At 34.9% G+C, this 17,122-nt stretch overlaps 1 protein-coding gene across 1 annotated transcript in view; it reads left to right on the top strand.

Moving 5' to 3' along the window:
* amon (prohormone processing protease amontillado) overlaps positions 1-17,122 on the top strand; it is a 276,980-nt gene that overhangs the window by 180,766 nt on the left and 79,092 nt on the right. The window contains exon 2 of the mRNA XM_016069221.4: positions 46-150. Coding sequence (XP_015924707.1) covers positions 46-150 — 105 coding nt within the window. The remainder of the gene's footprint in view (positions 1-45; positions 151-17,122) is intronic.

Raw genomic sequence — 17,122 nt, forward strand, 5'->3', positions numbered from 1 at the left:
CCGTATCATATTAATCTAATGGCGATTGTTCTTGCTTATTTTTAGGTATTAGGCTCTAAACAGTTCTTTCACTTTGTTCATCGGGCTATGCCTCATGTCCGACGTAAGAGAAGCATACCTCACACCAGAAAACTGAAATCTGATCCTTTGGTACGTACCTTTTCCTTTCTCCTATTCTCGTGGCAAGAGATAAATTTTGCCAGTGAAATGTTTCAAAAAGTTAAATTAAATTCGAGGACTGGAAAAAAAGACATCTAATTAAAAAAAAAGGTAACTTTATTCCCAACTATACTTTTTGCAAAGAGGCGTCTCAAGTTTAAGCAATTTCTCCTCTCTCTGTACTTTTCTCCTTCCCGTTACCATGGTTTCAGACTGCCCTGCTTTCTTCCCTCCACCACAAAACTGTTACCACAATACAGAGAGCAAAAATAATTTCCATTTTTTAATATTATTTGTCACCAGTGACTTTGCTTTATTAGCTTAAGCAAAACACGTTTTGGGAAATTAAATTCATTAAAACAAAGTTTAACTTTACTCGGTATCATTCGCAGCAAAAATGTACTCAATCGGATCAAATGATCAAAAGTTATCACAATCAAGCATTTTTTCTCTATACATTGTTTGTTCACTTGTTCTAACTCTCTCGAAGTGAGGGTATTATAATTTTTAGCAAAATAACCAAAAATTCTGAATGCTTTAGTTTTTAATTATCTAGCTTGCTGCAAAACATTTTTCACAACGCGTAGTAGTTCGCAGTCCTGAACTAAGAAGTAAATGAATTATAAAGAAGAAAATTATAAAGTGTATTATAATAGAGATATCGTAAAGAAGGAATTGAAATCAAAAGCCATTTACCACGGGGTGTCGTGATTTTTGAGAAGACCAATGGAGAGACAATTTCATCTCATTTTGGTGATTTATGATGTTCGACCATGCACAGAAACAACTTTTTCGGGAACATAAGCTTGGCAATCACCTTTTGCGTCAAAGGGGAAAAAAACATATGATAAATCTTTATTGACTCGCCAACATTTTACTCGAACGGAAAGACAAACGACTCCAGTAATGACAAGTAAATGCCAAATGAAAGCCAAATGTTCCCGATTGAAACAAATGTTATTGGATACGAAACATAACTTTCTCGTCTGTACGCAAAGCATGAAAATCGTACGAAAAAGAAGAAAAAGAAATAAAGGAACACCTGAATAACTTTGATCTAGAGGACGAATATGAAACTTTTCACAAAATGGAGGGAGACTTGTCATCTGTGAAATAGTGTTCTTGCAGTTTTATCAGGAAAACGGTCGAAATTTTTTAGCAGCAATTGCTTGATTCTTCCTTATAAACGAGTATAGACATTTAACCCCTTCCTTCTCGCTCCCATGAAAATGACGGGGTGAGGTTTCGCCCTCTATTTCTCGCTCCCGAGATATCTCCGGGCTGGAGTGTTCAGTAGTGACACGCCAATAAGAATAAAACTAATTCATTTCTTTTGCCCGGAAAACATTTTATTTCTCATTTTACACACCAGATGGCAGTACCAGGATATTTTTAAGGTAATTGTAGATGGTTAGTTTATTTTAAACTAGATGTCAGCACTAATCAAATAGCTCTAATAAAAAATAGGCACTTTTATGACCGTTTTCTTGAAAATTAACCGATCGTTAAGGGATTAATATTAAAATAGCATTCGAAGAGACAAAAAATATTAAGTAGTTACTTTTACCTATTTCTTTCATTTTGGAAACTATTTTGATTTAAAATAAATATCTAGAGAGGGCTGCCTGTGCCAACTGATTTTTTTTCTTCTGTAAAGAGGAAGATAACTTAGCTGATAATTGCCTATACATGTATTGTCTATGAACATAAAAACTAAGATTGTAAGAAAAGGAAAGAAGATGGAATTATGTTCGTTTTTAGCGTTTTTATATCGATACAGAAATGCCAACTGCTCGAAATTTCACAAAAAATTTTTAAAAAAAAAATCAAAATAGAAAATAATATTTTTAAAAATCACGCTTTTGTAATGGAGAATAATAATTAAAAAATGAAAATTTGAAAAACGAAGAACGTGTGGTGCATGAAATACATAACAGTAATGTTATTGTAGAGGCTGTTGGTTGCGTCAGCTCAGATTGCATGGAAAAACTGAGGTAGAAGGATCGAGGATGGGAACGAAGATCGGAGGTAGGAGGACGAACCGAAATAGTTCCTGCGCGGATGAATACCGGCGGAGGAGCATCAACCGGCGGCCAAGGCAGGGAGTGAAAAGGCTGAAGTCCAGTATTTAAGCAGATGACAATTTGCCTTCGAGAGAGGTTGTTGTGCAGCGTCCGAGACTTCGTCCCGATATCCCAATTCTTCCCGGTGACGCCCACCTGCAGTATGCGCCATTTACAATCAAAAGTTTAAGTTTTTAATTGTTCTTTTAATAACAACTTTTAATGTTTTTAAAGAATAACTTGTTCATTGGAGTTTGTGAAGTTTCGTAGATGGTTTGTTTTCTTTCAATATTAAAGAGGATGTTTCTTTGCCATATTGTTTTCATTTGAAAGTCTACATTCCCATCACCGAAGCATATACAATTGGTGACCTGTAAACGAACACGTATATTTCTGTTTCTGCAAACTGCTTTTGAGAAATTCTACTAGTTGATGGATTACGGGGAAATGCTGGTACGTTTCAAGTTTTAGAGTTTTTTTTGGCAAGCCGTGAGTACAAATTACTTCTATTGTTGGACTTATAAATTTTGGATTAATGCGAAAAATGCCCGAATCTACTGAAGCTGCTGATCAACAAATTGCTCGTGTCACTGTAAAGCCGCCACCTTTTAGGAGAGCTAATCCAGAATTGTGGTTCAGACAAATAGAAAGTCAGTTCACTCTTGCGGGAGTAAGTACAGAATCAACGAAATTTCACCATGTAGTTGCTGCTCTACAACCGGAGGAACTGGCGATTATCAACGACATTGTTATCAGTCCACCTGTGGATAAGCCTTTCGCCGCACTTAAGAAAAGATTGTGCTCTCAATATGCTGAATCTGAAGCTCAACGCTTAAGGGATTTGATTTCGGGGATGCAACTTGGCGACCGCCGTCCTTCAAGACTGCTTCTGGAGATGCGGAATAAAGCCGGAGCGAGAATTAACGATGAAATTCTTAAATCTTTATTTTTGCAGAGATTGCCTACTAACGTTCAACAGATTTTGGCGATTTCCAACGATAACCTGGACAAGCTGGCAGAGATGGCGGATGGTATCATGGCTACAACAACTAACGCACAGTCAGTCAGCGTAGTTGCTGATTCGACGGATCAGACGGATTTACGGTCTTTATTGACAGAGATCACAGCTCGTCTCGCACGGTTGGAAGCCCGTACAAGTGACCGGTCGAGAAGTACTAGTCAGAAACGCTCTACAAGCCGAAGCCGACAATCTGCAAATTCACAGTATTGCTGGTATCATAAAATATTTAAACAACGAGCCACCAAATGCCGACCTCCATGTTCGTTCCTGCCGGAAAACTACTGAGGCCGTCATCTAGTCATAAGGATGACGGCGAAGCGATGATTCAGCGACTTTATCTGACGGACAAGTCTACATCCTCACGTTATCTCATCGATACGGGAGCTGACGTCTCTGTGATACCTTGTGCTGCTTATGCATCCAGTGACCATTCCTCTCAGATGAAGTTGTTCGCCGCAAACGGTACGACCATTCCAACGTTTGGCCAACGCCTGTTGAAATTAGACCTCGGACTCAGAAGAGAGTTCAACTGGCCTTTTATCATCGCTGCCGTGCCTCACCCAATTATCGGAGCTGACTTCTTACGCAATTTTGGTTTATTAATAGACGTCAAAAATGCTACAGTAATTGATCCTTTGACCAAGTTGCAAACAAGAGGTACCCGGTGTACTGGGAATGCTTCAGCGGTAAAGGTAATATTAGAGAACTCCAAATTCCACAATTTGTTGTCTGAATTTCCTGCTCTGATTAGATCAGGTGTCACTCCAAGAAAATTTAAGCATGGAGTAGAACATTGGATACAGACAAAAGGACTTCCTGTTTTTTCGAAACCTCGACGTTTATCGCCAGATAAGTTGAAGGCTGCAAAACAGGAGTTTGAATTTCTGGTAGCATCAGGGGTTTGTCAGCCTTCCAAAAGCTGTTGGGCAAGTCCGTTACACATGGTGTTAAAGAAGAACGGCGACTGGCGACCATGTGGTGATTTTCGTCGTCTTAATGGTGTGACCGTGCCAGATAGGTACCCTGTTCCCAACATGCAAGACTGTTTTCAGGTTTTGGAAGGTAAAAGGATATTTTCTACCTTGGACCTGGAAAAAGCGTATTATCAGATTCCGGTGCGCAGCGAAGACGTACCAAAGACTGCGGTAACAACCCCGTTTGGATTGTTCGAGTTTTTGTATATGCCGTTTGGATTATCAAATGCTGCCGCAACTTTCCAGCGCTTCATTCATCAAGTCTTGGGTGAGTTTGAATTTTGTGTACCTTATTTTGATGACGTATTGGTAGCTTCGAAGAACGAAGAAGAACATTTAACGCATTTAAAACGAGTTTTTTAACGTTTTGCTGAATATGGTGTAACACTCAACGTAAGCAAGTGTGTCCTGGGACAGTCTTCAGTAGAATTCCTAGGGCATTGTGTAACGGAAAAGGGTATTACTCCGCTTCCTGATAAAGTTTCTGCAATTGCTAATTTTCCTCAACCAGTTACAATAAGAGAGCTGCGTCGATTTCTTGCGGCCTTGAATTTTTATAGAAGATTCATACCTAGAGCTGCCCACACTCAAGCAATTTTAAACGAATATTTAAAAGGTGCTAAGAAAAATGATAAAAGCGCGATCAAGTGGTCGGAGGAAGCAGTTACTGCCTTTGAGAAGAGCAAGAAAGAATTGGCGAATTCAACCACGCTGTACCATCCTGTCATGAATGCACAGTTGGCGATGGTGGTAGACGCTTCAGATACTGCGATGGGTGCTGCTTTGCATCAGCAGATCGAGAAAGAGTGGCAACAACTTGGTTTTTATTCAAAGAAGCTTGCACCATCTCAAAAAAAGTATAGCGCTTACGACAGAGAGCTCTTGGCTGCGTACATGGCCGTCAAATACTTTTGTCATATGGTAGAGGGTCGGCCGTTCACTATCTACACTGACCACAAGCCGCTTATATATGCCTTTAAACAAAAGGAAGATAAGTGTTCGCCAAGACAATCGCGTCATTTGGATTTTATTGGCCAATTCACTACGGATATTCAGCACGTGAAGGGAATAGATAACGTGGTTGCAGATGCGCTGTCCAGAGTAAACATTGCTACCATAGAAACACCTTCCCATATCAATTTTCAAGAAATGGCTAACAACCAAAAAGGTGACCAGGAACTAGCCGAAATTTTAGCTCAAACCGGTAACTCGTCTTTAGTCCTTCAACCATTCGTAATAGGTGATCCTGGTGTGTAACTATTTTGTGATGTATCTACCAAACGGATTCGACCATTCGTACCGAAAGTGGACAGAAAAAACGTCTTTTACAAACTGCATTCTATTTCACATCCAGGTATTAAGGCTACTATAAGGTTGGTGGAAGAGCGATATGTATGGCCTGGTATGAAGAGGGATGTTAGAACATGGGCTCAGCAATGCTTAGCTTGCCAACGTTCTAAGGTAACACGTCACACACAGAGCAAGCTTGGTACATTTGTTCCACCAAATTCCAGGTTCGAACACGTGCACATCGACATCGTAGGTCCCTTGCCGCCATCAGAAGGTTTTCGCTACTGTCTAACTTGTGTCGACCGTTTTTCCAAGTGGCCAGAAGCTTACCCGCTCGTAGATATAACAGCCAAATCGGTTGCTGAGACTTTCTATGCTGGATGGATTGCTAGATTTGGAATACCTCTACGAATCACAACAGACCAGGGAACACAGTTCGAAGCCTCACTGTTTGATGCCCTGACTAAGTTCCTGGGTTCGGCCCGTCATCGAACAAGCCCTTATCATCCCGCAGGAAATGGTCAAGTGGAGAGATTTCATAGACAGATGAAGGGAGCAATTAGAGCCTACAGTACAAGTCAGTGGACCAGAGTTTTACCTACCATTCTTTTAGGTTCTAGAGCTGCATGGAAAGAGGACTTGCAGGCAACGACAGCGGAAATGGTTTATGGAACTCCGATACGACTGCTTGGAGAATTTTTATGTCCGTCTACTGGTACAGCGGATCCCGCAAACTTTGTTGGAAAACTAAAAGAGACCATGCAGGAGTTGCTGCCAGTAAAGTCCAGACATCAGGGCCATAGAGCAATTTTTGTAAGTAAAGACCTTTCGTCGTGCAGTCATGTTTTCCTGAGGACCGATGTCATAAAGAAAGGCCTGCAGCCACCATACGAGGGTCCATTTCAAGTGCTGAGTCGAGGGGAGAAGGTTTTTAGGATTCTTATTCATGGCCGGGAAAGTACGGTAAACGTGGATCGTCTAAAACCTGCATATGTATCCCGAGATGAACAGGACATGTTTCCACCACAAAAATGTGATTTTTAAAAGTATTATTTTTTAATTTGATTTTTTTTTGTACTCACTTCCAAAATCTCAATTTTTTCACTCACTGTACACAAAACTTTTCAACTGACATGTGACACTAATTTGAAATAATAGTATCGACAACAAAAGACAATCGCGAAAATATTAATTTTCACTTGAATTTTAATTTTATTTTACTTTGTATGTCGTCTTTCTCTTCATTTTCATGCATTGTCACCCAATTCTGAACTACGTAGTCTGTAGCTAGTCGGGAAGTTAGTTTAAAATCGATTACAAAATTCCACCCGAACAGACATACACGAAGGCAAGTTAATATAAACGTGGTAAAGAAACTACAAATTAAAATTTGAAAATTTTCGGTGAATTTTGCCACTTTTGTAAAATCCTCAACACGGCTTAACTGTAGCAAAGTGGCATATCACATAAGCCATTGAATTAATTCGAAGTAGTGGTGAGTAAGAAACCTGTAAATTGCATTTTCTGAACCAAGAATTACACAATGACTCGGAAATATTTATCCGCTGTTCGGAGCAAGTTGACATCTCTGTTGATATCTGAAATCAATAAAAATTTCTTATTTTTGCTTTTCTTTCCGTTCAATATTCCACATGAACTACAGAAAAATATACCTACCTCAGCCAAAACTTGTAACAAAATCGGGGACTTTTAACGCGTTAAATTCATGCAATTTTCGTATTATAGTGACTTTTAAACTTATCATAATAACCAGCTTCTCGTTATAAGCAAATACTCGAACTTTTACACTGTTAAAATTTTCATTCTAAAATTATGGTAAAATAACTGGCAGCTGTCTGTCCATCCGATTAACCGTAAAGTTTACGGTAAAGAACTTTTTTTTTCCTTTATGGTTTTGAAACCATTTACAAAAAGTATGGTTATAAAACCATGAATACAAAACTATACTAGACATAGGAACTCGGCTTTTCGTAAGGTAATGGGCATTGGAGAGTGCCGGACACTGGAAATTCTTCATGTGTTGAAGGAAAGTGAGGAAATATTGTAGTGTCAACACTAGGATTTGAACTCCAGTTCTGTCGGTAATGAGACTGACAGATAAGCCCGTTCAGCTATGATATGTTCGCAGTTGAAAGGAACTAAGTAGCTTCATTATGTGGTTCTAATTGGTACGATAAAATTCTGGTTGTTTAACCGTATTAGGTGAAAACAGTTAATAAACAATTTTTCTCAAACTTCAAAGTTTGATTACTATTCTATTTATGGTTATTTGACAGTTTTGATTGAATATGGTAAAGTAACCATTCAATAAATTGTTATTTAACCATTTTTTCCCAGAAATTTCTAACAGTGTACTGTATTTGATTTATAATACAATATGATCTTAAAAAGTCACGAAACACACTATTCTTAAATATTTTAAAATACAGGCAATCCATCCCACCATTAATCTTCCTATGATTCGACTGTGTTTTTCCCATCTTCGGATCATGTTACCCAATTTTTATTTTAACTCTTTTACGAATCTAATTATTTTTCTTACATTCGGAAATAAATTAAATAAGCCACTAGGGAAAGAAATGGGAGAAGAATTCAAAGCCGTTGCTTTTACTGAAAACCAAGTTAATGTCCGTAGGGAAAAACAAACTGCTTCAAAATTTTCTTTCTGTACTTCACTACAGAATGGATATTTTTATGTTTGAAGAAAGGAATGGGAGAAAAAAAATCTAATACAATTTTCTGAAAAACAGAATAAACTTAAATTCATTTTATTCAAGGAGCACTAGGGAAAAAATTAGTTTAGTTTGCTATAGTTCTCATACATTTTGTAAAAACATAATACAGCTATTTACTTACTAAAGGCTTATGAGTTAATATTAGAGTATAATATTAGAGTTTCAATCTATTTACCAGATAGCGTAGTAAATATAGCTCATAAATGTTATGTGTCCTATTTTTACTCTGTAAAATCTTTTTTTTTTTCGTAGAACTTAAAAGCTTTGCTTAGAGTAGCCGCTACCATTTTCGTTATTCAATAACACTAAAATTTGTAATTACAGTAAGATACGACACACATAAAAATCATTGAAATTTTTTTACGATACAATAATTTAGCAAGCATTTACGATAGCAGGAATTATTAATTTAGGATGCATATATACAATAATTCTTCAAATAAAATCAGTTTATTACCTAAACATACGCACTACACAAAGTGAATATTGATATGAATTTGAACAAGGCTTAACAAAATCGAAGACCTTTTTAGGGTGCCGATAGAAATTAAATATTTTAAAGAATGTTTAATGCAATTAACAGATTTATGTAAATTAACTCATGAGAACATAATTATCTTCATTATACTACTAACAGCATATTTATAACTGTTTACCTACATGCATCTGTGAAAAGTTCAGCATCGTGTAAGGCTAAATAAACATTTAACCTTCTCTGCTCAAATGCAAACAAAAAATAATCGATCGTTTAACGGATCATCTGATGCTAATATTGGCGAAAATAATTCATGAATATAGTAAAATCATCTTAGATTGATGCAAGCTTTATCAAATGTTTGTATTAATGTTTACCGACACCCTTTAAAGTGGGTATGGACACTCGATTCTGTATTGAATGGAAATAACACAATTCTTACAGTTTCCAACACCAAGTTTGGATGGGTAATACCCCACACTTTCGACAGTGTAGTAAAACATAAAAAAGTTTCACAATTTAGTACCTTGAAATTATAGCGGGAAAAGGAAAGGAAAGAGAAAAGTAAATAATGCAATCTAATCAAATGTATCGGTATCTGAACTATGTATTTTTTAGGCTCAATTTTATTAGACGAAACTTGAAACAATAGTATTATTAGTTAAATTAAAAAAGTCCTTTTTCTGTATTAAAAAATACAATATTGAATCATATCTATTTTTTCATCTAACACTGCTATCTAGTAGAGTCTAAAGTGATCCGAGAGGAACTGAAAAAGCTATTCCGGGAGCTAGCGAGCAGGATGTGGTAGACTCCTGAATTCTGTCTGGGACTTTAAAATATTACATTAGTAATTTCCATCGAGCTTTTCAAATTGAAATAACAAAATTCTTTAATTAAAATATATGTTTCCATAATAGCCATTTTTAACGTTTATAGCAGCTCTTTTGTGCTTTCCTATCAAAGTAAACCATAATTTGGCATATTTCAATCATGGTTGGTTGGTTCTAATACCACTTGCCACACGGGTAAGCCTGCTTGGTGAAACCGAGCAAATTTAAGGCAGAGTGTGCTCTCTTGTTTTTTCAGTGGCGCCATCTATGGACAAGAATTCGACTTCTGCCACACCATACGTCGCACCCGTTTATAGGGCGGACCCATTCATACATCCATTCATTCATCAACAGATCGTAATTTTGACCTGAATCAGAGAACGATCGATTTCCAACCCAGTACCCCCAGAGGTATTGATTTGTTATGGGAACATGGAGGACTTTTGCGACTCGACAGATTTAACGTGCATCAGTCACTTTACTACCCTGGGAGTCTTCGGCCGGCGAGGTTCGAACTCTTGGACATGGGCCCAGCGCCCTACCGACCAGGCTGTCCCGGCCTTTTTTTAATCGTTTTCAGCTTATGTATATACACCAGAAACAAATTCACGACTAGGCTAGATATATCACAAGGACTGCAAATTTAATTGTCGGAAACAAAATCTAATTTAAGATTATTAATAATGAAATGATGAAAAGTTTTCATTCCTCTAATTGAATATTTTAAATGTAGTCTTTTCTAGGTTATAAGGTTCACAATTACCCTAAACTTTATTTATAAAGTAGGGGCTCCGCCGAGAGAAGTTTGATAATTTTTGTTTCCGTAGCCATAAAAAATTGGGAACCCCCTACCTTACCTTCTTCGCGCCACATGGCACATCAAGCATAAGTCTCTTTTTCCAGGCACCCCTGTCCTGAGCAGTGCCGTAACGAGCTTAATTCGCGCCCGGGGCACAATACCTTTTTAGCGCCCCCCCCCCATTCGAAAACCATCTAATATTATAAGTAAAATATACTCGCAAAGTAATAAATAAATAAAGTAAAATAAATAAAGTCATATTCTCAAACTAGGCATTAAAATTGAGACAAAAAATGTAGTTGAGAAAACAAGACTAGATTTTGAAATGTATATGATCATCTAGAATTAGTTCAAAAGACACCTATTATTTATTTTACATATTTATAAAGAAATATTTTAAAAACACTCAGTTTTAAAACAATAAAAAAAGTAAATATTATCTCTAAGGAGATACATATATTTAATAATATGATTATAGTACATTAATAAAACTAATTACTATGTATAAATTTTCCGCTTTTGATGAAGCAAATTTATCAATAATATCATCAAAGTTGATCATTTCAAATTTTTTCATACCCTATTCACTGAATAATAGAATCGTCGAGTAGATGTAGTAAGTAATCTTATTTGTTTTATTACTAACCAAGAATGCCTTGAACTTGAAAGTTAGCAACACAGTGAAATATACACTATAATTTATGCTAACATTAAACTTATAATATTTTAATAATATTTCATTTTTATTCTAAGCAGAGCGCGAAGACAATGACGCAAAACTGAAAAATACAGGCACAAAATAACTTAAACGTTAATATTTCGGGTATTTACCTAACTTGTAGCGGAATTCCACAACCTGTCGCAAGTGTCACGGATATGTACAGTCACGGAAAAAAGTATCCGGAAAGTAACAAATAAAGAATCATTTATTTTTTGAAGCAGATAATTCTCAGGTACACAACAAATAAGGCGTTTGTGTCCTTTCCTAGAAACAGCAAAACGCTGTATTTGTTGTGTGTCTGAGAAGTATCTATATTAAAAAATAGACAATCTTTTAGTTGTTATTTTCGGGATACTTTTTTCCGTGACTGTACATATAAGTACATTAGAGTGCTATTGTTATCGTTTTAAAATAACAAGCGTAAGCTACATTGCGTTTATAGAAACAAAAATAAATAGTGTTCTGAAAGAAAGAATGTTTGTACTTTGTACACTGTACAAACATACAAACACTTTGTACACTGATGTTTGTACTTCGTACACTGCAAATATTTGGAGATAATATATGTAACCACACAGCGTAGATGCCATAAGAAAGTGCTGACAGACACAGGTCGAGTCAGCCCAGTGGAAAAGACGTGTCATTTCTATTATGAATATATTATTACAGTTTGATTAGTGTTCCTTTTTATTTACGAATTAAGATTTATTATATTTCACCGGCACTAAATTTAAAATATATTTTCCAGAAATAAATTATAATAAGAATAAAAATTATCCAACATTTTTTTTTGTTTTGCTGACCATTTGGCGCCCCTTTGTGTGTAGCGCCCGGGGCATGATGCCCCCCTTTGCTCCCCCCTCGATACGCCACTGGTCCTGAGCCATTCCTTTTGCCTCTTCCCATCCATTTAGTTTTGGCTTTTTACAGATCTTGGAGCTCTTATCCTTGTCGAGCAAATCTCGACTTTCTTCTTTTACGTTTTAATCGGATAAGGGCGAAATTAAAAGGGCTATCCCATTTTAAACGAAGATATATCCAGTCCATCTTCTCTTTAAAATTTCCTCATGAATAGGTGATAATTTTGCCTTTGTTGGTAGATCTTTATTTAAAATAGTGTAAGGCCATAAGAGTTTTATGAAACTTTTTTCATCTATAAACTATTACTATAGGGGAAAATGCATTTGCTCATGAAATTACCTCAGTCTTTCAATTATGAAATTGGGTGATAACATGCATCAACTTTAACAGTTTAACTAAAAGTGCAGCAAATTTCCATGATTATATAATTTAATGCAGACTAATGCTTTTTACAGGTTACTCAATTGATATTTTAACCTTAGAAACAGGGTTCTTTGATTGAATTGCAATTATGATGCTGTAGTAATTTGAAAACCATTCTCGTGTAATGTATCCAATAGTTTCAGTGCCAGAGAAGTCTATCCACTGTTAGGTGGTTGGGGAGTGTGAGCAAAGTCCTGTGATTACTAAAAACATCTGCCTTCTGATCTGAATTTTGGTAGTGTTGTGTGAACATATCCCAATATCGTTTTCGGATCATCATTATAGATGAATCCAAAATCGTCCTTAATCGCTAGTGTGACATTAGCAATCAAATCAAACAAGAGTCGATTCTACAAATAATATATGCTTGATTTTCTTTAAAATATTTGCTTAACTTTTGTTCTACCTATTAAGAACTCATTAAAATTTTAATTCTCAAAAGAATTGCAAAAAACCATGCGGAACTTCAAGTAAAACTATTTCGATAAAGTTCGGGCAGTAAATCAGATAAAGCCAGGTAGTAAGTCAGTAATCAGGTGAAGTTCTTTTAGAAAGGACCATTATCTCCAACTTTCAACCCACATAGATTGCACCAACATGGATACAAGAAAGAAAACTGACAAGAAGGAAAACTGACTAGAAAGAAAACTGACAAGAAAGAAAATCTAAAACGGGAAAAAAATATACAGCAATCAACCGGACAAGGGCCTTAACTTAATATTCTCGCTAACTCTCTGGTGAGCAATAATCGAACAAAAAGATAAGCAACACACACATGCTCGAACGCTCACCAACACTCAAGTTATATTTTTTTAAAAACTACCCAACAACGTTTAGTATTAAATCCTCATATAATAGCAGTCATTATAGTATAATTGTCACAAACAAATTACAGTTTTGCATCAACACCAAAAATACCATTCAAATTTTTAGTACAGCGTTATTCTAGATATTCATCAATTTAAAAAAACAAACGCTCTTACACGGCGACAAAAAAAAGCCTCATTACAACTCCCCGAATGGCAACACTAGAAAATCGACCAATGATTGCCGCTAAAAATGCTACATGCCAAATCTAGCTGAGATAGCTCAACATATAGCGCTTTTAAAAACGGAAACTGAAATAACCAGGGAGAGCATAAGCTAGGCAGAAGTGAGTAGTCTTTGTCGATAGATCTCTATTTTAGTATTTTGTCGAAAGCGCTTTTTTTCACGAATTTATATCTTACGAATTTATTTGACGATTTTTGATTTATATCACGAATTTATTTGTTTTACTAGAATTTATTTGTTCATGCAGGTTTTTCCATTGCAATTCACTTATTTCAATTTTTAATAGACTTAATTATGGCCAAAATTTTAACCTTTTTAAAGAGATATCAGTTTTAGAAATTTTTTCTTAAGATTTTATACTATAGCACATTTCTAGTAGGTTTAACGAATTACATGTCATTTATTTGAATTCAAATTTATTTTAATGGCTCAGTATTTACTAAAAAATTAATATAATTTTTTTTTAAAAAAAAGTTATTACATGGATTTGAATGATTGTTTTGAATTCTTAGAATTTTGTGCATTTGCAATGTACCTAAGTTAGTAGCGAGCGAAGCGAGCTTGGTTTGCGAAGTAAACCATATAAGATTGCGTAACAATTTTCGGGGGTTGGTGAGCGTTAGCGAGCAGGGGGCGCAGCCCACTAGTAAGTATTAAATTACAAGATAGGTCTAGGTACACAGTCAATTATTAAAAATAAAAGTAATAATAAATAAAAAAATAACAATAAAAAAATTTAAAAAATAAGCCTAAAACTATTTTATATTTCAGCTAAATGCAATTCTGAATATTTAGAATAAAAATTATGCTTTCCAAACTGTTCAAACTTTAAGGAACTTAATTCAGAAAATATAATTTTTAAGACAAACTTCCCCAACTTTTTTGACAGTTCAAGTGATTAATATATCTTCAAAATGCCCCAAGAGCTCTTTATTCTCTATTTTGTACAAGAAACAAACTCTAATCTTCTAAACTTCCATACTTTTTCTTGAAATAAAAATACTGTTTTGACTATGTAATACATTGATAAAATAATTTTTTTAGTCAATTATTAGACTAAAGATTACGTAAATTCTATTAAAAATGCATAAAGATTACATTTGCAAGAGAATTTAAACATAATCATAACTTAATTTTCAACACTAAAATTTTTTAACGAGGTTGCTTTGCTTGTAACACTGTAAAGTTAATGGTTAATTAAATTAATTAATTTATATTTAATTTGCTTGCGCAAAAAAATAAGCTTACAATTTTTATTTAACCTTATGTATTTTAATCTAAAAAAATATTGCAAGCAACTGACATACAAATATGTTTTTTTAAATCATAAAAATTTTTAGCCTCCTGAATCCCAACGTTCAATATATTGCACAAGATTTGGTACAATATTATCATTTAAAGAAATAATATTTTAGATTTTTTTTTCTGTTTTTTTTTTGGTATTCCTTTACAAAGCAATTTTCTAAGTAAAAATATAAGTGAATTTTCCCTCATTGATGTAGTTTTTAAGTACAATGAAAAGTAGGAAAAAGGTTGGAAATTTGATTTAAGTAACCTTTTGAACAGTTTTGTGGCAAAGGTTAGTGTGCCTAAGGTCATTGCTACTCGATTTCATATTTGTCGCAATCAGGTCAAAATAGACATTTTATTCCATATATTCTCAAAAAAGGATTGAAGTATTATGGTTTCAGATCGAAATAAATTTTTCTTGAAGAAATTGAATTATTATGTGTAACTTAAATCAAGAAATATCATTGTTGTATTTACGGTGGTCAGACCTTAAACGCACGGTTATTAAATTCTAAATTTCATTTTTACGCTTTTGTGTCCGTAAAAATGAAATCTTCCTATTTAAATTTTGACCCATAAAATTATATTTCGACCCGAAGTTTTTAGCCATCTTACATTGAGTTACCTCATTTTTAAAAATTTTAATATAAATGTTAAGTACCATATTTGTTAACATGTAATCTCTATCTCTTTTGTTATCGTTTATACTTTTGACGTAACTCAAACGCGAGCTTATAAAATAAAGTTCTTACGAGAGAAAAATAAATTTTTCGACAACAATATATAAATTGTCAATAAAGCACAAAAGACTGAAAAAAAATTTACGAAAAACCATTTAAAATTTCATTAACCTTCGGAAAAATTCATATTTCGAAAAAAAAAACCTTGTGTTAAGTTTACAAAAAATGGTAGGTCAGTATATCCATTTTCAACTCCAAAATTGCATTTCTGCGAGCGTGCAGCAGACTGCATCACTCGGTATTCAGCTCACGTGTTTAAAAATTACTAATTCTCGAACGTATGTTTTTGTTTTTTTTATTTCGTCGAACTCCTAGCACATTTTCTACATCCCATCACAATTTCAAGCTTTTAAGTTCAATTCGTTTTACACAACGAATTGATATGAAACGTAAAACTGAACATCCAAAACAGCTGCAGTAATAGCGCTTACGATTTTATAATGTAAACAGATAATTAAAAAAAAAAACTAAAAAAATTAATTAAGTTTAATTAATTGAACTTTTTGAGAAAATAAATATTTAATAGCATATATGAATTTATTTTCTTCTGAGATACATATTTTTAATTAAAAGTCTTATTTTCGCCATTATTTAAAACTCGAGTCTTTAAAAGGTGATAAGTTTGCGCTATACCATTCCTTATCAAAAGTAATTATGGAAGGAGAGTGGAGACGCTGATCACCAATACATTTCCAAAAGTCTCATACTGATCAAATAACGAGTCGTCCGGGGAAGTTTCCGATTTCTGCAGTCTTATCTCGCTTCCAACTGTCAGAAGTCCGGGCGCTAAGAATATCTTTTAATGTGACAAGTCCGGTTGAAAACGTCACTCGATTGCGCTGAAATGGTGACAATTATAAAGCGGCATTCAAGGTCAAATCGTTAATAGTTAGCCACTTCGTGACACGTAATCAGTAGGGAGCTGTATACTTCTGACAGGTACTGTCAGTGCGAATTCTAACGGAAAAAGATTATTTCAAAAGTTCTATTTAGTAAAATTTATTTATTTACACTGAAATTACTAAAATTATCCGAGTATTTTTGGAATTTTATGAGTATTTTAAGTATTATAGTTGTTTTCTTTTATTCAGTTTTTAGAACATTTCTATTCTTTTTTTATTAAACTTTAATTCAGTTTTCTAAATAAGCTGTCGGATAACAACTTTATTAGTTAATTTTAGTTTCCAGTCTCATTTCTAGTGATAATATAAATTGCTTGTAATTTTATTTTTATTCAGTTATCGATTTGAAAATAGAATCGTAGGACTGGAAATAATTCTTTAAAAATGCAAAGTTTTAAAAGTAGTCTAAAATTCTTTAATCTAGAAAAACGCTAAAAAATAGTTATGTTCTGAACAGCCGACCAGGTGGCCGAGCGGTTAGCGCGCCTGACTGCGAAGCCAATGACCGCGGGTTCGAATCCCGCTCTGGGCATGGATGTTTCTCACTCTTGTGTTGCCCTCTGTTGTGTGGGATGAGTGAATGTGGCCCACCCTATGAACGGGTTTGTGGCAGTGTGGCGTAGGCACTGTTACTCGCCTCCGTGACTTTGATTCACAGGTGCCCACTGGGTAACGCGAAATGAGTAACAACTCTGGCATCTTCTAGGGTGAATCGAATAAAGTTCAGTGCCTGCCATTCGAAAAAAAAAGTTATGTTCAGAA

Source organism: Parasteatoda tepidariorum, chromosome 7 (genome assembly GCF_982258835.1).
Source record: "Parasteatoda tepidariorum strain Cologne lab strain chromosome 7, Ptep-v5.0, whole genome shotgun sequence".
NCBI classification, from domain to species: domain Eukaryota; kingdom Metazoa; phylum Arthropoda; class Arachnida; order Araneae; family Theridiidae; genus Parasteatoda; species Parasteatoda tepidariorum.